At 40.2% G+C, this 23,321-nt stretch overlaps 1 protein-coding gene and 1 long non-coding RNA gene across 3 annotated transcripts in view; one reads left to right on the forward strand and one right to left on the reverse strand.

The window, feature by feature from the left end:
• Positions 1-23,321, forward strand: part of LOC132679570 (uncharacterized) — a 135,686-nt gene that overhangs the window by 95,581 nt on the left and 16,784 nt on the right. The window lies entirely within an intron of this gene.
• The window catches only part of PTN (pleiotrophin), a 100,207-nt gene continuing 93,474 nt past the window's right edge, over positions 16,589-23,321 (reverse strand). The window contains exon 5 of one of the 2 annotated variants that reach the window (XM_060633224.3): positions 16,589-17,322. In XM_060633224.3, coding sequence (XP_060489207.1) covers positions 17,270-17,322 — 53 coding nt within the window. In that variant the 3' untranslated portion in view covers positions 16,589-17,269. Of the gene's footprint in view, positions 17,326-23,321 lie in introns of both variants that reach the window. The other variant, XM_060633223.3, reaches the window with a different exon arrangement.

A 23,321-nucleotide genomic window follows, 5' to 3' on the forward strand; every position in this document is an offset into this window, starting at 1 on the left:
ATATGGCTAAATATTATAATACATATTGGTATAACTTTGAGTTTATACAATTTCTGTTTTATATAATGGTGGGTAGAAAGTGGCTACAATGTAACTCTTGATACAATTTGTTATTTAGTACTATCTTGGACAAGTTATTAGCCTCTCTGAATCTTAGTTTAACAATGCAATGAAAGCATTAATAACCCCATCTCTCAGAATTGTTATGATAATGAAAGAGATAATCCTCAATAAGCACCTACAGCAGTGTTTTATATGTAGTAGGCACTCAGTAAATCTAAGTGATTAATATTGCTTTCAAAAAGTTCTATGTTTTCAAGTCCATTATAGGATTTGATCTATAGGAAAGGAAAGTTAATAGTATCTACCCAGCACAAATTGCCATATCTGCAAATGTGTATAATACATAGTTGTAACTACTAACTTTACCTCCATTAAAAGAAGTTGAGCCCAAGAAATGTTGAGCCCAGAAGTGCGTATTGAGCAATGAGATGTTAAAGTATAAGAGTGTTAGGTAGTGAATGGATTTTGAATCTAGTCTGGACACAGATATAACAAACATGAACAAATCAGTGTATAAGCTAAAGAATTGGGAAAGAAGACCATGGTTCTGCTCTTGCAATGAAGTCTGACATTGCAAACAGAGGAACCATAGGGACACGGCACCAGGGAGAGAATAAAGTGGTGTATTTCCGTTTGGCAGGAAGGACAGGCAGCCCAGTGTTTGGGAAGAAAGGCAGACCCTAGCCTGATAAAATAGTGAAAAGGGCCCTTTAGGAAAGAATTGACATCAGACTTCTAGCACTACTGCAGGCTTGCCTGGGATTGTGGCTTCCAGTGGAATAGGGTTCTTAACTAAAGGGTACCTGAAGTAGATTTGGGGATCCGTGACTTTAAACAGGAAAAAAAAATCATGTTTATTTTCACACATCTCAGCAGAAATAGGACATTTTCTCCCGTTGCAAATGTGGGCAACAAACCACAACAGTATTAATAGTGTTTGTGACTTTGTCACCAATAGAGACCACAGATAGTCTCATCGTGTCACAACTTTGCAGACATTTACATACACTATTTATATGTATCACCTTAGTGATTCGACTGAAGTCTAGATCCAGTTATTTAATGTGTTAATAGTGAAGCAAACTATTTCTATATCAAACACTTTTCTTAGTATAGCTACTCTGTATTTCAGTTTAATTGGAATCATTTATAATCCAAAGTAATTTATTTATTTCGTAAACATTTATTCATTTTGAGAGAGAGAGAGTGTGAGTGAGGGAGGGACAGGGAGAGAGGGAGGCTGTCAGCACAGAGCCCGATGCTGGGCTTGAACCCAGGAACTGTGAGATCATGACCTGAGCCACCCAGGCACCCATTAATGTAATTTATTTTAAGTATAGAAACACAGTTCTGTGAAGGGATCCATAGGCTTCTGTAGCCTCCCAAAGGAGTTCCCCACCTCTTTATCCCATGAGTTCTCCACCAGTCTCCTGGTAAAGGGCTTCATCTGTTAGCTTTCTGCAGGATTCTTATGCGATTGATAGCTAGGACAGTTCCTATTGTTGTCTGTGTGGATAAAATAAGGAATTGTCACATCACCTCTCCTACTTTTTCCTTTTCTCTCCCCTGCGCCCGTTCTCTTCCGTTTAAATGAATTCCCCTCTCTTAGCACACTCTAGGAGATGAAAGGGATAACTTCAAGCAGGTAGGGATTCAAGCAGAAGGGCTTAAATCTGGAAGCAGAGATCTCCACACATGGATGGGAGCTGCTGAAAGGGAGGAGAGGGGCGGGAAGAGGAGAGCAGAGGAAAGAGGAGAGAAGAGAAAAAGATAATGGGAGAGGAGATAAAGTTGCAGATGTTAGGAGGGAGAGTCTGGCCCAGCAGACATAACCCATAACTCAGCATCCAGAAGATCTAGGCATATGCCACAGGTTGGCCAGAAGCCAGCAACAGGGAAGTCCAGGAAAAGCATGAAAATGTTTGCTGAAGTATTGGCCAAAGAATATGGTATGGCAAGTACTCTAAGATCAGGCAAAATGCAGTCATGTACCCTGACGCACATCAGACAAGTCTGTCCAGATGTGGTAAGAGATTGAGAGCAGAGCTCCATCTGGGATGGTGATGGTGTGGTTGGGGGTTGAGGGTTGAGAGAGAAAAAACAGAGCCTAGTCTTGTAAAGGCTAGGGTGACTTCAAGGAAGTTAGTTAAGGACATGGTGGAAAGGCCTAATAACTTGAGGAGGCTTTATCTCAGGTATAAGGCATGATTCTATATCTTCCATGTGGAACACAATGTGAGTGCAAAAAAGCGAGACTGGCTTGATGTTGAATATCCTACTGTTGAATCAGAGGACAGTTCACGAGGCTCATATTGGGATTAAGTCTGCTGGTCAAGGTGACCTCATTTATGCTAATAGGAATGGAGGGCTGTGGAGGCAGAGAACCAGAAAGTTTCTGACAACCGGCCAGCTCTCTAAACCTTATTCAGTAAGGAATCGATATGTGACATTAGGCATCCAAAACATGAAGCAAAATGTGTTATTAAATCTGATCTCCTTGGATCACAAAGAAAATAACAAGGCAACAGTGGTAGAAGAGAAAAAAAAAATAATCAAGAGAAAATGACTAGGTGGCCAGAGGCAAAATGTATGACAGATGCAAATGGCCTTCATTATTTCTCAGTTGGAAAATTCCAATAACTTCCTGAATTGTCTCTCCATCTTAAGTGCTTTGCTATTCAAATTTATCTTATAAACCACTTCCAGGTTACAGACTAAAATCCTTCAGTGTCGGCCCTGATACGCCAGTCTTCTCCTAAAAACACTAGTAACCCTTTGTTGTCTGACAGGCTCCTTTGCTTTCCCTTCACATTTCTGCACAACATGGTTCCAGTCCATGTCAATGCTTATTTCCTAGTATTCCTTATTTTTAATAGTTTAATATTAAACATACTAAAATAATGTTTAAATGCTTCATTTTTTTTGAGGAATTTATTTATTTATTTATTTATTTATTTATTTTTTTAGAGAGAGGGAGAGTGCAAGGAGGGGAGGGGCAGAGGGAGAGAGAGAATCTTAAGCAGGCTCCATGCTCAACACTGAGGCCGACAAGGGGCTCAATCCCACAACTCTGGGATCGTGACCTGAGCGGAAATCAAGAGTCGGGTGCTCAACCAACTGAGCCACCCAGGCACCACTTAAATGCTTCATTTTTTTTTTTTTTTAATTTTTTTTTTTTCAACGTTTTTTATTTATTTTTGGGACAGAGAGAGACAGAGCATGAACGGGGGAGGGGCAGAGAGAGAGGGAGACACAGAATCGGAAACAGGCTCCAGGCTCTGAGCCATCAGCCCAGAGCCTGACGCGGGGCTCAAACTCACAGACCGCGAGATCGTGACCTGGCTGAAGTCGGACGCTCAACCGACTGCGCCACCCAGGCGCCCCGAATGCTTCATTTTTAATATTTTCTTCTATTTTTGACAAGTATGCCCTTCTTGGAAGAATGGCTCTAGTTCATTTTAGTGTGAATCCGGGAGGCTGCCAATCTAAACACTATGGACTTTTGACAAGACGAGTGCCATGTGGCCCAAGGTAGGCCAACCAGGGTCCGTTTCCCAGGAGGAATGTCCTATGAATGCAAGATCACAGAGGGACCAACAATGATTGGAAATGAGTCACGTGAGGCGTTCTTAGGCTGCTCAGATGCTCAGAATATTTGTGTCTTTTATGGGTTTTTTTTTTTTTTTGATGTCGCTCTGATCCTCTATGCTTCCCTAGCCTCTCCTACTCAGTTCTTTGAGCCACTGACTATCCTTTCACAAAATTTCTTTGCACACGCACTTCCATTTAAGAACAGCAGTTTCTGTTGCTTGCAACCCAAGAACACCGAATGATGCAGAAATTGAGTACAGGAGCACAGGGGAGGCTACTAGGTACAGAATAGGGCGCAGACCCCCAGAGGTTATGGAAGTGTATGGAATCAGTTATCAGGCTGAAATGTCACAAAAAGCAATGAGATTGACCTTACCATTCTAAGCTGGGAAATGAAGGGCCCATGATACATAGAGAAAAGCTGGCAAATGAGGTTATTGGTGGGATGCAGGGATACTTTTAGAAAACTGAGACTTTCAGGGACAGGTGGCTTTTGCAGTAGACCTGGTTAAATGAAACTGAGGAAATGATGAGCTCAAAGGTTAACATTTTTGTGTTGAAGACATATTGGGTTGAAGACTCTGAAATCCAGAGTCTTCCTGGCACAAAACATCTCTCGTTACTAACTGTCATAGTACTAGGATTGATAAAAACCGAAGGGGCGCCTGGGTGACTCAGTCTGTTAAGCAGTTAAGTGCCTGACTTCAGATCAGGTCATGATCTCGTGGTTCGTGAGTTCGAGCCCCACGTCGGGCTCCGTGCTGAGAGCTCAGAACCTGGAGCCTGCTTCGGATTCTGTGTTTCCCTCTCTCTCTCTGCCCCCTCCCCTGCTTGCGCTCTGTCTCTCTCTTTCTCTCAAAAATAAATACACATTAAAAAAAAAAAAAAACCCAACTCAGAGATGGGTCATTCAGCTTGTTAAATTAGATCGGGTCAAGGGAAGACTTTGCGAAGCAATGATGCTGGGCCAGTTCCAGGCCTAAACTTTAAGAAAGCTTGGAGGCTTCCAACTTTGTGCCTTGGAGAATTCTGTGCTGCCAGGTGCAAAGGCTGGTTGCTATGCTGAGTAGACCCTATGGAGGCAGACAGTGCCAAGTAGAAAGAGTGGGCCCTTGAGGCTACATGGAGAAAAGAAGAGGCCTACCCATCCAAGTGTCCCAGTTGAATCCAGTTTGTCAGCTATTTTTGCAAAGAAGCCAGACCTGAAAGGGAGCCACATTGGACATCCTAGCCCCTCAAGCTGATATCACAGGGAGCAAAAGAACCACGCAGATGTGTCCAAGTCAGCCTAATGGAAGGGTCATGAGATGATAAAGTAACTGTTGTTTTAAGCCACAAGGTGGTTTGTTATGGAGCAATATAAAACCAAAACATTACTCATTGTATTCATGGTCTGGATCCTCAACAAGAGTATAAATTCCATGAAAATAGGGGTTCAGGGTGTCCAGTTTGTTCTTTGCTACATCCTTAGCACCTATAACAGAGCTGGGCACTTAATAAACATGTTTAATGAATGAATGCCTAAACTCATTAATCTAAATTACTCATAGCTTGGGGTGTTTGGTTGGCTCAGTCTCATGTTTCATGAGTTCGAGGCCTGCATTAGGCTGTGTCCTCACCGCACAGAGCCAGCTTCTGATCTTTAGATCTTCTGTCTCCCTCTTTTTGGCCCTCCCCCACTTGCTTTCTCGCTCTCTCTCGCCCTTTCTCTCTCTCTGAAAAATAAATGTTAAAAAAAATAAATTAGTCATACCTATGGGGTGAAATGTATAATCAGAATTTAAAAGAGGACATACCCAAAGAGATTTTCAGGAATTAACTAATCTATTTTAATCTATATAAGTTATATAGAATACCATTTCTTCAAACAGATTTAGGAGATGCATTTCATAGGAGAATGGAATCTGATTTTGGATATGGTTAAATTTCTTGATAAGGATGCATTCACCAGAAAGTCTTCATTCAATGTTCCCAACACTGGTCAAGTTTCCAAGTTTAACTAATACACACCTAAACCAAATGCTCCCCCAAAGAAAATGACCTTAGATGGTCAAGTATCTTTTTGCTTAATATAGAGGGGAAGGAATTTAGAGGTTTCAGAAATCCTTGATGAGAGCATTTATACACATCTTGCCCATTCTCCTCTGGGCCACAACCCAGAATAGGTCCCTGTCATTTCTCCCTTTATCCTTGGTACCAGACAGGAGTTGGTAAATCTCTAAAGAAATTGGTAAGAGTTTTAATTATTAGCTATGACTGTCTTAAAAGCATACAGCTTTTGGATTTAGAAGTCAAAGATTCATGGGGCGCCTGGGTGGCTCAGTCGGTTGAGCGGCCAACTTCGGCTCAGGTCATGATCTCGGGGTCCGTGAGTTCGAGCCCCGCATCGGGCTGTGTGCTGACAGCTCAGAGCCCGGAGCCTGTTTCAGATTCTGTGTCTCCCTCTCTCTGACCCTCCCCCGTTCATGCTTTGCCTCTCTCTGTCTCAAAAATAAATAAATGTTAAAAAAAAAAATTAAAAAAAAAAAAGAAGTCAAAGATTCATATGACTAATTGTGAGCATCTTAATTTGTTGGTCATTCATGGTAACTATAGTAAACATGCGTGGAATTCTCAAAGAAGATTACTTTATCCTCTGTTTGACAGATCTGACAATCAAAAGAAAGAAGAAAAAAATAATTGTCTGTGGTTATTTTATGTGACCTTTGTTACTAAGGGAAAGTAATAAATGGGTACAATCACTATATCTGCTGCGTAGTCTCTAGGAGAATCCCTCCATTTCCAGGAGTTTAGGGATATGATGCCAAGATTTTTCATTTTCATTCCCTAATGTAAAGTGTAGGCCTCCATGCACATTTTCAGAAAACAAAAGAAAATATGTGGTGATAATCTAGACACAGAAGCACCTTAGCCAACCCCATGGGTAACTTAATACAGACGTTACAACAGTTATATGCGTAGCAAATACAGCAAACAATGCTCTACTTGTTAAGGTTTTGCCCCTTAAAAAATCGCTGTACTGAAATCAGATATTGAGAGCTACTTGGCTTTTATTTTTCTTTTCAAATTAAAAAAATAAACTGTAGGTCTGCATTTCCTTGTGTACAAACACAATGTCCTTGCAGTACATTATTTTATTTGTGACCCTAATAGGATGAGCATTTTTACTTTATTTTGGGTGCCTTGTTTAAAGACTGAAAGACTGAGAAGAACAGAAACTAGGGCGGGGGATGGACTGTGAAGACTGAGATACATTTTTCTCTGATTAAGATGTTCCATATCTTTTATTTCCGGGGAAATTCGAGTCTACATAAGTTTGAGGCAGGCATTAATTGCTGGCTGCTCAGAATAACATTATGCCCCTTTCTCTTGATGTAAATGTATTCTAAGACTCTATATCTTCTTTGAAAAGTAGACTGAAAATGCATTTATTTGACAGACTTGGAGCAGTTACTGACGGCTGCTAACGTTTCCAAATGCAGGAAAAAATGCTAACGTTTCCTTTTGCATCCTGTCTGCCTGATTGTGGCAGCCAAGATTTAATGGGCGCACACAGGAGAAAAACGTGGTGATGTAGGGAAAGACATGGAGAGAATTTTCCACATCCAGAGATGTTGATCTGCTTTTTTTTTTTTTAAAGAAGGTTAATGGAAAGAAAGCCCTTTGCTTTATACTCCATTGGAAAATCTCATGACTAAAGGTTGATGATGTTCTAATCTTTATGTTTGAGAACTATTTTTAAACAATTTAATTCGTGAAAGATAGTATTTTCTATTGCCTCATTCAGTGCTTCCTAAAGCATATTTACCTCCGGTTTTCATTTACAGAAGTTAGAAAACAATTGAAGACTTTCAGGAATATGGAGTCAAGTTACATATTATGAAAAGAAAGTATGTGTCTCTTATTCCTCCAGAAATAGCTGTCTTCTTGGTGGATGGAAATGTAGCCTTTCTTTCCTCAAATAAGGAACCAAAAGTGAAATTGATGTTTTTTATCCCACATGTCCCCACCACTACTATTTAGTAGAACTTTACTTAGCAGCTATTTAAGAGCATGAAATTGTGTTTCGAGTTCCATTGCTACAGAGTTAACAAGTTAGGGTGTCATTCCAGGAATGAATAAAATTGAAATGTCTTTATCCAAGATCCTCTTTGTCGATATGAAATGAATGCGACAGCATCACATATTCAGGATAAATCAGAAAGTCTGCCAAGAGTACAAGCACAGAGGATGCAGTCACTGAGCTGAGTAAGGACGCATTCTGGTCACCGAAGGAATATTTTCACGAGGGTTTTGGATACGCTGCTTTGCGCCCACCTCATCACTGGAAGGAAAGCTTGTCTTCACTATAAGGCCACTTAAGGGATTGCGACTGTTTTTCCTTTTTCAGATTTTCATCTCATTTTAATACTACTACAGTTAGCATATCTATTATATTAGTTTCAGGTGTACAATATGGAAATTCAGCACTTTCACATGTCACCCAGTGTTCATCGTGGCAAGTGCCCTTCCCAGTCCCCATCACCTATGTCACCCTTCTGGTCACCACCGGTTTGTTCTCCGTAAGGGTCTGTTTCCCGGTTTGCCTCCCTCTCTCGCTTTTTCTTTCCTTTGCTCATTTGTTTTGTTTCTTAAATTCTACATATGAGTGAAATCATACGGTATTTGTCTTTCCCTGACTGACTTTGTTTAGCATTATACTCTCCAGCTCCATCCATGTTGTATGTTATACATACATGTACACCGTGTACAACATCCTCTGTATGTTGTAGCACATGGCAGGATTTCATTCTTTTTATGGCTGAGTAATGTTCTATTACACACACACACACACACACACACACACACACACACACACCTACCTCACCTCTTCTTTATCCACTCATCTATCAATGGAAACTTGGACTGTTCCCATAATTTGGCTATTGTATATAATGCTGCAATATACATAGGGGTGCATGTATCCCTTTGGGTTACTGTTTTTGTATTCTTTGGGTAAATGCCCACTAGTGTAATTGCTAGATCTTAGAGTAGTTCTGTTTTTAACTTTTTGAGGAACTCCCATACTCTTATCCACAGTGGCTGCAGCAGTTTGCATTCCCACCAGCAGTGCACGAGGGTTCCTTTTACTTTACATCCTCACCAACATTTGTTGTTTGTTGTGTTCTTGATTTTAGCCATTCTGACAGGTATGAGGTGACATCTCATTGTGATTTTGATTGGCATTTCCCTGATGATAAGTGATGTTGAACATATTTTCGTGTGTCTGTTGGCTATGTGTATGTCTTCTTTGGAGACCTGTCCGTTCCCGTCTTCTGCCCATTTTTTAATTGGATTATTTGTTTTTTGGGTGTTGAGTTCTATAAGTTCCTTATGTATTTTGGATACTAACCCTTTATTGGATACGTCATTTGCAATATCTTCTCCCATTCTGTAGGTTGCCTTTTAGTTTTGTTGATTGTTTCCTTTGCTGTGCAGAAGCTTTTTATTTTGATGTAGTTCTAATAGTTTACTTTTCCTTTGATTTCCCTTGCTTCAGGAGATAGATCTAGAAAAATGTTGCTACTGATGTTAGGACATTACTGCCTGTGTTCTCTTCCAGAGTTTTTATGGTTTCATGTCTCACATTTGGGTCTTTAATCCATTTAGAGTTTATTTTTGTGTATGGTGTAAGAAAACAGTCCAGTTTCCTCCTTTTGCATGTAGCTGACCAGTTTTCCCAGAACCATTTGTTGGAGCCTTGTCTTCTCCCATTGGATATTCTTTACTGTTTTGCCAAAGATTAATTGACCCTATAATTGTGGGTTTATTTCTGGGTTTTCTTATCTATTCCAATGATCAATTTGTTTGTTTTTGTGCCAGTACCATACTGTTTTGATCAGTACAGCTTTGTAATATAACTTGAAGTCTGGAATTATGATACCACCAGCTTTGCTTTTCTTTTTTAAAAATTAACTTGGCTAGGGGCGCCTGGGTGGCTCAGTCGGTTAAGCGTCCGACTTCGGCTCAGGTCATGATCTCACGGTCCATGGGTTTGAGCCCCGCGTCGGGCTCTGTGCTGACAGCTCAGAGCCTGGACCCTCTTTCAGATTCTGTGTCTCCCTCTCTCTGACCCTCCCCCGTTCATGCTCTGTCTCAAAAATAAATAAACATTAAAAAAAAATTAAAAAAAATTAACTTGGCTATTTGGGGCCATTTGGGATTCCATACAAATTTCAGGATTGTTTGTTTGTTTGTTTGTTTTACTTCTATGAAAAACGCTGTTGGTACTTTCGTAGGGATTACATTAAATCTGTAGATTGCTTTGGGTGGTATAGACATTTTAACCATACTTGTTCTTCCAATCTGTGAGCCTAGAGTGTCCTTCCATTTCTATGTGTCATCTTCAATTTCTTTCATCAGTGTTGTATAGTTTTCAGACTAGAGGTCTTTCACCTCTTTGGTTAGATTTATTACCAGGTATTGTATTATTTTTGCTGCAGTTGTAAATGGTATTATTTTCTTTCCCTTTCTTCTGGCCCATTATTAGTATAGAAATAAAACGTGTTTCTGCACATTTATTTTTGTATCAGGTGACTTTACTGAATTCGTTTAGCAGCTCTAGTAGTTTTTTGGTGGCGTCTTTTGGGTTTCCTACATGCGGTATCATGTCATCTGCCAATAGTGAAAGTTTTCCTTCTTCCTTTCCAATTTGGATGTCTTCCATTTGTTTTTGTTGTTCAATTGCTGGGGCTAGGACTTCCGGTACTATGCTGAATAAAAGTGGTGAGAGTAAATAAACCTCCTTGTTTTGTTCCTGACCTTAGGGAGAAAGCTCTCAGTTTTTCCCCTTTAAGGATGATGTTAGTTTTTCGTATCTATGGGTTGTTTTCATAATATATGAGTGAGTTTTTCATACATATGTGGGTTTTTCACATATGGCCTTTATTATGTTGAGGTATGTTCTCTCTAAACTCACTTTGATGAGGGCTTTTATCATGAATAGATGCTGTACATTGTCAAATGCTTTTTCTGCATCTATTGAAATTATCATATGGTTTTTATCCTTTCTTTTATTGATGTGATAGATCACATTGATTGATTTGCAGATACTGAACCACGCTGCATCCTGGGAATAAATCCCATTTGATTGTGGTGAGTGATTTTTTTAATTAATTTATTAATTTATTTGTTATAATTTATTGTCAAACTGGATGGGCATTGAGGAGAGCACTTGTTGGGATGAGCACTGGGTGTTGTGTGAATGATTTTTTTTTAATGCATTGCTGGATTCAGTTTGATAGTATTTTGTTGAAGATTTTTCATCTATGTCCATCAGACATAGTGTCTGGTAATTGTTTGTTTGTGGTGTCTTTATCTGGTTTTGGTATCAGGGCGGTATTTACTTTGTAGAATGAATTTGGAAGTTTTACTTCTTCTTTTGTTTGGAATAGTTTGAATAGGATTGATATTAACTCTTCTTTAAATTTTAGGTAGAATTCACCTGTGAAGCTGTTGGGTCCTGGACTTAATTTTTCTTGGGAGTTTTTTGATTACTGATTTAATCTCCTTGCTAGTAATCAGTCTGTTCAAATTTTCTATTTCTTCCTGATTCAGTGTTGCTAGGTTATGTTTCTAGGAATGTATCCATTTCTTCTAGGTTGTCTAATTTATTGACATATAGTCTTTCATAATATTCTCCTACAATTGTTTGTATTTCTGTGGTGTTAGTTATTTCTCCTCTTTCATTTGTGATTTTGTTTGAGTCCTTTCTCTCTCTCTCTCTCTCTTTTGGTGAGTCTGTCTAGAGGCTTATCAATTTTGTTGATTACTTCAGAAAAGAGCTTCTGGTTTCATTGATCTGTTCAATTTTTTATTTTTGTTTTTTTATCATTTATGCTCTATTCTTTATTATTTACTTCCTTCTGCTGGATTTAGGCTTCATTTCTTGTTCTTTTTCTAGTTCCTTTAGGTGTAGGGTGAGGTTGTTTATTTGAGACTTCTCTTGGTTCCTGAGGTATGCCTGTACTGCTGTCAACTTCCCTCTTAGAACCACCTTTTGCTGCATCCCAAATGTTTTGGGCCATTACGTTTTCTTTTTTTTTCATGTACTTCTTGATTTCTTTTTTAATTTCTTGGTTGACCCATTCAGTGTTTAGCAGCATGTTATTTAACCTCCATGTATTTGTTTTCTTTCCAGGTTTGTTCTTGTGGTTGATTTCTAGTTCCATAATGTTGTGGTCGGAAAAGATGGATGGTATATGACTTTGACCTTTTTGAATTTATTGACTTGTTTGTGGCTTCATATGTGATCTATTCTGGAAAATGTTCCATGTGCACTTGAAAGAATGTGTACTCCACTGTTTTAAGATGGAATATTCTGAATATATTTGTTAACTCCATCGAATCCAGTGTGCATTCAAAGCCATGTTTCCTTGTTGATGTTCTGTTTGGATGACCTGTCCATCAATGTAAGTGGGGTGTAAAAGTCGCCTACTATTATTGTAATACTATTGGTCAGCTCCTTTATGTTTGTTATTAGCTGCTTTATGTATTTGGGTGCATAGATATTTACAATTGTTATATCTTCTTGTCGGATTGTTCCCTTTTATTATTATATAGTGTCCTTCTTTGTCTCTCTTTACAGACTTTGTTTTAAAAGGCTATTTTTTCTGATAGAAATTTTGCTACTCTAGCTTTTGACATCCATTTGCATGATTCTCCATCCCCTCACTTTCAATCTGTAGATGTCTTTAGCTCTGAAATAAGTCTCTTGTAGGCAGCATATAGATGAATCTTGCTTTTTTAAAATCTATTCTGTCACCCTATATCTTTTGATGGGAGCATTTAGTCAGTTTACATTCAAAATAATTACTTTTAAATTTTTATTTATTTTTGAGAGAGAGAGAGAGAGAGAGAGAGAGAAAGAGAACAACAGCAGGAGAGGGGCAGAGAGAGAGAGAGACAGAATCCCAAGCAGGCTATGCACTGTCAATGCAGAGCCCGACACAGGGCTGGAATTCAGAAACCATGAGATCATGACCTGAGCCGAAATCAAGAGTTGGATGCTTAATCAATGGAGCCACCCAGGCACCCAACATTCAAAATAATTATTGATAGATATGTATTTATTGCCATTTTGTTACTTGTTTTTGCAGTTTTTCTCTGATCCTTTTTCTCTCTTTCATGGTTTGCTGGTTTTATTGATATACTTGGATTCCTTCCTAGTTTTGCGTATCACTTTTTTTTTTTTTACTTGTAGTTACCTTTTGGTTTATATATAACATCTTCTGCATATAGCAGTCTATATTAAGCTGATGGTCACTTAATTTTGAACTCATTCTGTATTACTCTCCCCTCCACATTTCAGATATTTGGTATAATATTTTACATCCTTTTATTTTTTGCTTCACTTGACTAATTTTCACAGAGTTAATTTCTTTTTTTTTTTTTTTTTTTTTTTTTTGCCTTTGTGCTTCCTATTTTTCTTACTCTTTCTTAGGGTTTTTGATTGCCACTCACCGAGTCCCCCTAACACTTCTTGTAGGGCTGGTTTAATGGTCATGAATTATTTTAACTTCTCTTTGTCTGGGAAACTCTTTATCTCTCCTTCTATTGGGAATGATAAGCTTGCTGTATCCTTGGTTGCACATTTTTCCCTTTCACCACTAAATACATCATGCGACTCCCTTCTGGCCTGCAAAGTTTCTGCTGAAAAATCAACTGATAGCTTTATGGGGTTTCATTTGTATGTATCTGCCTTGTTTTCTCTTGGAAACTTTGAATTCATACCTGATCACTATTTTTTGCCACTTTAATTATTATGGGTCTCGGTGTGGACACGTTTGGGTTGCATTTGTTGGGGGAATCTCTCTCACTCCCGAATCTGGATCTGTATTTCCCTCCCCAGATTCAGAAAGTTTTCAGCTATTATTTCTTCAAAAACATTTTACTGTTCCCCCACCCCCACCCCTTCTCTCTCTTCTTCTGGCATCTGTATAATGTGAATATTATTACACTGAGTTCTCTACGTCTAATCTCATTATGCAGTATTTGTTTGTCTCTCTTCTCTTCAGATCGATTCCATTACTCTATCCTCCAGGTCACGGATGGGTTTCTCTGCTTCCTGTAGTCTACTAGTTATTCCATCGATTGTATTTTTAATTTCATGTATTGAGTTCTTCATCTCTGGTAGGTTATTTTTTTTATCTGTCAGGGTCTCAGTGATATCTTCCACCCTTTTCCAAGTCCAGTGAATATCTTTATGATCATTACTTTAAATTCTGTATCAGGCATGTTACTTATTTCCGTTTTGTGTACATACACCTTCTGCCCTTATTTTGTTCTTTTCTTTCTTTTGGGACATAATTCTCTGTCTCCTCATCTTGTCCATGTCTGTTTTTCCTGTGTGTTAGGAAGTCAGCTATGTTGTCTGCTCTCACAAGTAGTGGCTTTACGATGACGAGGTCCTGTAGTGCTGGGCCGTGCATTGTATCCCATTCACCAGAACCTGGGACTTGGGAGGAGCCTCCTATCTATACTGCTTGTGTCCTGCCATTGTGTCCTGAGTCCCTTTTCCTTTCAGTCCACACATCTGCACAGACTCTCTGTTGTGGGCTGTGCTTGCTCTTTGTGACGTTAGGGAGAGTGAAGGAAGCAGGTTCTGAGGAGGCAGGACCACAAAAGGGCCTCAGGGCAGGGCAATGGTGTTAGCAAAATTTGCACTGAGCTGATGGTCCGGGGCCGTATCCCCCAGGCACCGCTGCTGCGCAGAGCTCAGGGCCCAGGCCAGCACATTTGGAGTGGGTGAGTCCTCAGGAGAACTCAAGGGCAGGGCATACTGCTAGAGGGCTAGGTAGCAAGTTTCTGTGCACTGCCATCTCCCCCAGGTGGCTCTGTTTATGCTGGGGGGATAGGGAAGGAAAATGGTGCCTGCCAGCTCCATTGTTCCCAGAGAAGTCCCCCCCAACATTCTCGAAATTAGTATAAACACATCTCCCTCCTGCTGTGCAAACAGTGGCTTCTCTGTGGCCTCTCCTTGGCTGCTGTGTCTCTAGGGATGGGGACCTGGCTATCACTCCTGGCTCACCTAGTAAGTCAGCTCTTAAAGCTCCAGACTCCCAAGTCCCACTGGTTATACAAACTCCTAGAATTCAACCCCTCTGGTTGTCAAGGCCGGATGTTAAGGGGATTCACTTTGCCTTCGTGGGCTTCCTTGTTTTCCTCTCTCTGTGCCCACAGCTCCCTACGTCCTGCAGTCAGCTCCCAGCCACTGCTGCTGGCCTTCCTAACCTCTCCAGTGTGGCTTCTTCTCTACGTTTAGTTGCGGGGTTTATTCTGCCAGTCTTTGCTCTCTGGTTTACTTACTTGGATACGAATGATATCTAGTTGTAAATGTGGGATGAGGTGAACTTGGGGCCCTCTCACTCTGCCATCTTCCCAAGCCTCTTTTTCTTTTGCAGCTGATTTTATATTTCGCCTTCCTGCCTCAAGGCTAAGTAAACTTTGGGGTAAAGTGGCTAAAACTCAGAACATTTGGGAAGAGAGCTTGCTGGGATACCCTATGAAGTCACTGACCATGGTCTGTTTGCTTCAGTTGGTGAGCATCAGTGACTTTGGGAGCTTGTCCTTTTGTATTTATGTGTTCCGTACTTCAGCGAGATTTGGCAAGATGTTTTAAGCTGGGGGCTGGGGTAGAGTAATTCTCAAGACTTAGAGGAAGTTGAACTTCACAGCCTGTGCAATGGTAGTTAGCATTCCAACTCTTGGAATATTATTGTAGAGTTTGTTAGGAATGCATCCTCCACACCCTGTGAATGAAGGGGATGCCGCGATCACTTACGGGGCTGCTTTTCCTTGGGGAGATTTTGTTCGAGGTTACCTGAGCTCATTGCTGATTCATGAGCTGCTGTTTCGGCTCAAGGGTGACACAGGAGCAATATGAGGCGAGAGGCTAACAAAATTTGCTGCAGACTCTTCCATATCTCTATCCTTATGGGACTTGTTATTAAAAAAAACACAACCCACTCAAAATAATGCCTTTTCTTCTCCTCCATCCATCCCCAGGAGAATTTTTTCCTATTAAAGGCCTCTTGTAAAAGGACTGCATTCATGTTTCTGTCCTTTGCTCTTTACAAGATACTCTTTCATTAAGCACCGGTCCATAACGTGTTCTTCTTCTCCTCCCCAGTGGCATTGAGCTTTGCCTTAGGAGATAGGAACCCCCTCGACATTTCTAGCTCAAGTGGAGTCTTCGACCAGATGGCAGGCCAGTTTAGCTTTGAAGACTCTTTAGTGGCATCATTAGACCAGTTTGTGATTATTTTACGGCTACCCTAAGGTATGTTGAAACCCTTATTTCTGGAAGCAGACCTGGAGTTAGCTTGGTAGGCAGGTGTAAAGCGATAAACTTGCCCCTTGAAAAGTAGAGGTGGCTTTTTCAAGAGTAATACGTTGAAGCTAATCCCCGCGGATTTCTGAGGTGTCATCACCCTGGATAATAGAAGCATTGACTTGTTTACTTAAAGACTGTACTCGGAACCCAGCAGATAAGGGAGTTGTACAAGTAATCCTTGGTGGATATCTTGGTACATACGGCAGATAATAGAGGAGGAATTCTTCGTGTATAGACTCTACTATTTTGCATATGTTACTCTGTTCCTGATTTGGATTGTGCAGCCCATGCATATTGTACGTAAGAGAAGGGTTTTTTCTGTTCCATCCAACCCTAGATTATTTTGGGACTTTTATTCAATTCTGCAGTACCAAAAACTGATAGTTAAACTCTACAGATCTACATCTATACTACATATACAAAAATCCTCTATAAAATTGTGCCCAAGAGGAATTTAATTAGTTTGTATGATAAATTCTCACTGCTAACAGGTTGACTGGGGGGAGTGTGGGGGACAAAGCAGGAGGGTTACAATATCAAATGATTGCACACAAAAGCAACTTTTTCCAGAATCACCTTGATTTATTTTCCTAGTCTTTTTTTTCCTCAGAAGGAAAAATAATTTCATTAAGAAAACAAATGTTCCTGCCAAAGCGAATTTCTTTTCATGCATTTCTTTTAAAAAAAAAAAAAAAGTCAACATTGAAGTAGGGCATGCTCTGCCCCCTCCCTCCATTTTGTGGACTAAAGTTTGTTTTAAAAGATCCATTGGCAGAAGATATTTTCCTCAGATAGGATGATTATATTTTACTGCTGCTTTGTTTAGTATATATTTTTCTCAATTGGGAAAAAAAGTCTAGGTGAAAAATTTATCTAACGAGAAAAGTAGTTTACATGGTCATAACACATAAATTGCTGCCAAAAGAAAAAAAGGTAAAAAAAGAAGATTTTAAATGTAAAATATCACATAACTTCAAAAAACTTACCTCAGTTTTCTACCATTTATCATGTACTACAAGTCAACTTTCTAAATAGGATTACAGTCCTTTATTATAAGCCCCTAGTGGTACTATGGTATACATTTTACAAAATGCTACTACAAAATTTTTCTTTTCTTTTTGTTTCTGCCTATTGTGTACTTAGCTATAGATAATTTTTGAATACAAAGCCTACGTGGGTATAAATGCAATAGTTAACTGCTCCTTTTTGCTGATGTCCTTTTCATGGTCCAAGAAGACAGCATTAGTCCAGCATCTTCTCCTGTTTCTTGCCTTCCTTTTTCTTCTTCTTAGATTCTGCTGTGATTAAAAACAGGGAAAAAAGCATCACGTTAGCAAACAAGGGGGGCACTTTTCTTATACAGGTGACCCTTGAACAATGCTAGGGTCAGGGGCACCAAACCCCCATGTAGTTGCAAATGCGCATAAAACTTTGGACTTCCCCCCAAATTTACCTGTTGACTGGAAGCCTTACCAATAACATAAACAATCAATTTACACATATTGTATATGTTATATATGCTATATTCTATATGCTTACATCAAAGCAAGCTACAGAAAAAAATGTTACTGATAGAATACACTTACAGTATTCTTTAAAAAATCACCTCTAAATGGACCCTTATTGGTCATGAGTCAACTGTAATTGTCCAGAAATGAAAGGATTGGATGGATAGAGAGGTACGGTGTGTGAGAGTGCCTAGGAGAACAGGCACGAGTAATACAGCCTGCCTTCATGTAAACACCTGCAAATACCCGTCATCTTATTAGTTGCCCCCATTTGATACACCAAATGCTATCTTGGGGTCCTACTTAGAAAACAGAAACAGAGCAGACCTCCCTGGGAGAATGTACCAGGACACTGCTCAGTGGAGAGCTACAAAAGCTCTGCTCGGCCCCTCACTCTCCACATGCCCTTTTCATGGGGCTGTTGATAAGCATTTGGCCTGATAGCTTCCTCTCCTGATTTGGCCTTTGCTTATATATTTGCCAGCTACTCATACATGAAGAACTATACGGAGCTTTGACTCTACAGAGTATCCTAGTTGTGGATGAAGCAAATGGAATGTACCAACCTGGGCTAACCCACGGAAGTAAAACCATGAGGATTGAAATCAAAATACTCCATCCTTTTCCATTCAATCATCTTGCTGTCTCCCTCTTCCTAGGCCTAGGAGCCTAGAATAGGACATGACAGCTTTGGCTCCACAAATGAGAATGGTCAGATCACTAGCAAGTGAAAGGCTATTGCTAAATGTTTTTAAGATTCTCTCCCTGTTTGGTCCACAGTAGTGGTAGAAACACAGGGGTTAGGTACAGGCTCTGGAGTCACACTGCTGGAGTCTAAGTCTTTGGTCCATCACTAAGTGACTCTGAGACTCCCTGAAAGTTAATTCATGCATGTGTCTCAGATTTCTCACTTGCGAATGGGCATATGCAGGGTCAATATCCAAATTAAATGAGTTGACTAAAATCCCCTGAGAACAGAAGATGGCATAATAGCCTGTGCTCAATTAAGGTTGGTCTATTACCACACTAATGAAACCTGCTAAAAACAAGAGGTAATTTCTCCGTATAATTAATCATCCCCAAGACCCATTGGCTGAGGTCATCGAATGTGCTAAACAACAGAGGAATACTGGGACACGCACGATGGCCAACAGGGACTATTCACTGGATCACGAGGCCTGTGTATGAGAGGGGCCTAAGGCTTATAATGAGAGGGGACATAACACCAATCACATATTGTAAAACTTGGAGCTTGAACCTTTTCTATTTTTATCCTCACCACTTCTTCTGATAAGTTCTCAAGTCCATCATATACTAGGTGAGGTAGCGTAAGGTACAAGGTAATTGTCCTAAGCTCCCTTTACTCAAGCTGTAAGGGGTGCCATACACAATTATGTCAGGAGTTGCTAAAATCCCGCTAAATTGCTGCTCACAAATATTCATTTGTCCATGCCTATCCTCAGCTTTCCACCTAAACTGAAGAGACTTTGAACTTTCACTCTGTTTTTGCTTGTCATTGTAAATGTCTTCTCCTTTTGACCCATGAAAGGTAAGATGACCAGAACCTCCACGTTCAAAGATATCTATAAAGTCCAAGAAGGTTTTCTGTTTAATGTCCAAACAGATCGCGTCTCAATGTTTAATAATTCCCAGTCTTTGGTCGACATTTTAAACAACAGCTTTCTGTTAGAAAGGTATCCTCAGAGAACAATCTAGGGTGTCAGCTGGGATCCAGGTTTAGTTTCCATTTTCTCAATTTCTCCCAATTCCTTACTGGTGAAGGCCGGCATTTTATATTCATTAACTGACAACTTGCTAAATACAAAGAAATCGACCACTTGCCCATGTAATCTGCACAACGCCAACCAAAGCCATGTTTTTGACGTCATTGGCAAGTCACCATGGCACTGCTTTGACACACTGCACACCTTAAGTTCAAGTCCAAGTAGAAAAGGGAGGAGACCGCAGTAAAAAATAAGGGCAAGAAAGACAAATTTCTATCTGCAGAGGGTCAGCTTGGTTTCTCACCTAAAAACGTACTCAAATTTTTGAGAATAAAGAAGAAAGTTAGGTTGGTGATACTGCTTCCAAACAAACACAGTTCTGGGGTGACTTTTGTGTACATTTTAATGACAGACTAAATGAATGTTGTTACCTACTCATCTCTGTGACCTCAAAAGCTTAGGAACAACCTCTCAGGCTTTACCCACTGTACATGAGGGTTTTTCTATAGGATCATGGAATCTACAATCTGGAAGGTACCTGGTCCAACTTTCCTATGTAGTTGATGAAGAAATAGACACCAAGGAGTATCAGTCATTTGTCCAGGTCCACAGTGATCCAGCTATAGATCAGATGAGGGGTCCTTCTCCAACTCCTGGACCTCCTCACACAACACAGCACTGCCTCCAATGATCATCACATGTGTAGCAAATGGAATTGGTTTTATTTTTGTTTGTCTCTGGACCATTAATTCGGTCACCTCCCTTGAACAGAGTCTCTACACTTGTGCTTATTTCACTTCCTGGAGCACACCATTCTTTTTCTCCCCTAGTCTTTGGCCTTCAGAGAAACATTTTCTCTTGATTTCCTCTCTCAGAGCACTCATCACTGATCCTGTAATTGCCCCTAAGCACAAGCTGTGCAAGGGCAGAATCCCAACTCACAGTTACTTCCCTAGCCCCTCGCACAGTGCCTAGCACATGCAACTCTTCAGTGAAGGGCATAAATCTCTAACGTGGCAACAACACGTGCCTCACTGGCTCACCATGCCCTCATCTTCCTAGTGGCACTTCCTTGAGTTTTCCTTGCTTATTTTCACCTCAGCCTTTACACATTGCCTTCTGGCTTCCTATTTTTCTTCCTGTCACCTCAACTCGGCTTAGCCAACATCTACTCGTTCTCACTTCAAGGAAGCCTTCCCAGAACTCCCAAACTAAGCAGGTTCCATCTACCTGTGGGTTGGATACTTCCATGTGCCTCTCACTGCTATTCCAAAATGAGAATTGAACTATTAATTTTGTATCTAATTATTCGATATGCCTTTCCCCCTTCCCGTGAGGGAGGAGACCAAGTCTGTCTCTTCCATCTGTGTCCCGATGGACACAGTGCTCCTGAAATACGCGCTGCATCAAAGTGAAGAAATGACCACTTGGATGGGAAACAAAGAGTCAATTAATTAGCCTATAGGAAAGGACTGTTTCTCAAGGGAAGGAAGGAATGTGGATTCAATCAAAATCTTAGTTTATGAAGAATAAAATTGCAAACATATATATGTGAGAGTTACCCCAATTTCTCCACCCTTTTTCTTGTCTTTAAAAGAGAAGACTGATTTGACTCTGCGAGTAAAAGTTAAGTCCCGCTTCAGTAGCCTATCAAGGGGACGGGGAGAGAAATCTGCTGAGAATGAGGGTCGTGAATAGGCCTGGGGCAGGGCTACAGCAGGGTAAAGCACGCGCTTTGTAACAGAGTCACGTAGCAGCTACTCTCAAAGGTTTGAAGAGCCAATGCGATCAGTGCCCTGATGTCGAACAGTAGGGAACCTTAGTTCACAGTGAAAAGAGCCAGGTCAAGGGAAAGAAGTACATACAGGCCACACATCAAATAAGACCCCAGGCTACATGTCACTCCACCCCACCTGAACTGAGGCTGTGAAGCTGAAGTGGATACAAACAGGAAAGGAGCCATTGTGGAAATGCGAACACAAAGGGCACCTGCCTGAAAAAGTGACTTGTTTTGTTCCCTTGGATGATCCCCACCGGGACACCATTGCATTGAAAACCCACAGTGATGCCCTTGGTGTGTTTTAACTTTCATTCTTGCTCTGGCCAGTTTTTGAGGTGATGGAGGATAGTACTCATCGTTCTCTCCTGGTAGGTGTGTAATTTGAAAAGAAACAGGCTATTTTAAGATATATTTGACAGTGTTCAGAAAGTCTGAAGACTTTAAGAAATACTCTAGAAAAGATCCAGGCTCCTCTTATTGCTATGAATCTCAGCACCTGGAGTGCCATCTTGACCGTATTCTATCTAGAAACCTCAAGATCTAGTCGAGAAGATTCCCACAACACATAGCAAGTACCGACAGCAGAGAAAAGAGGCAGTAGGAACACACAGCAATTAAGGAGTCATGGGACAATAAATTCTGAACATAAAAACTTCTGATAGAAAACAAAATCCTCAAGTAAGGGACACCTGCGTGGCTCAGTCAGTTGAGCATCTGACTCTTGATTTCAGCTCCGGTCATGATCCCAAGGTTTTGGGATTGAGCCCCACATTGTGCTCTGTGCTAAGACTCTCACCTTCCCTCACTCTCCCTTTGTCCCTCTCCCTCCCTCATGCTCTCTACACACACACCACAAAACAAAACAAAACCAAAAACAAATCCTCAAGTAATAAGTGGCATCATGGCCATTTGTTTAGTAGGGCAATGAGGAAACAATGAAGTACCATTAAAATCATACTAAGAACCAAGTCCTCAGAATCGAGGATACGCTCGTCAGAGGGCCATCATGAATATCATGTGAGATGACAATCGCTAAGATCCTACTTGACCGTCACTGTTCAAACAGCATTCATCTGTTAACCTAGCAAATATACACCCTATATACCCTATATCCAGTATATCCCTGACACCATTCTACATCCTGGGATATAATGGCAAACAAGACAAAATTCTGCTCTCATAGAGTTTCTCATAGATTTCAAGATTGCTTTATGTGTCTTTCAAAATCATAAAGTACTCTACAGGTACACATTTATTTTAAAAGTCATGAGTATGTGGGAGCTATTTTTATGGCTTCAGTGCCTACTTCTCTTCCTCGTAGTTTATTATGACATTGTAGATGCATATGATGTAAAAGAGTATCCAGAGGGAGAATTAATTACTAGGGGAAAAAATAATGTCTATAGAACACCTAGCCTGAAGATCAAAGAGTTTCTTCTTAAAAACTTTTACTTTTTTTTTTTTTTTTTTTTAAATTTTAGAGAGGGAGCATGTGAGTTCCCACATGCTGGGATACACAACCCTGGAGTCATAACCTGAGGAAAAATCAAGAATGGCACACTCAAATGACTGAGCCACCCAGTCACCCCACTGTTAAATAGAAAGTAAAGAAACATATATGTGTTAACAGAAATTACCCATAGTTTCACAATACAGAAATAGCACTTTTCACAGCGGGTTCTATTTACGTTTTCTTTCAATGAACATATGTATACTTTTAGTAGGAATATATTGACAGTTGATAAAGTACTTTATACTAAGCCTCCTACTGTTAATTCCCATACCATTGCATGTACTTTGAAACATGACAATGTAGTATTCCTTTGACATCCCATCCCGTATGTTTCGTGATCTTCCCTTTTTTGTTGGTCAGTTAGTTTGTACTCACTTTTTGTTACAATAATGATGCGGCGCATGTTTTTGGTAGACAAATCATTATATTACAAAGTTTTGCCTTAGTAAGGATTTTTAAAGAGGATCTAATGGACCAAAGGGCAGGGCACTTGGAAAGCTCCAGATATGTACTGACATCTCTCTTTCCTGAAAGGCAGTACTCCCTTACATTCTCGTCAGTGACTTATGTTGGACCCCATCACAGCAAATTTGTTCTTAAAAAGCAAATAATCAAACAGCATGCATCATCTCTTTTCTGCCTATCACAAACCCTTCTAGGAACAGGATTGCCATGAAGCTAGTATGAGTAAACACTCCCTCCCTTTTTCAATAGTCAGGAAATCTGAGAGGAAAAGCGGTGGGGGAGTAGGTCTTAAAAGAAATCCATG

This window comes from Panthera onca, chromosome A2 (genome assembly GCF_046562875.1).
Source record: "Panthera onca isolate mPanOnc1 chromosome A2, mPanOnc1 haplotype 2, whole genome shotgun sequence".
NCBI lineage: Eukaryota > Metazoa > Chordata > Mammalia > Carnivora > Felidae > Panthera > Panthera onca.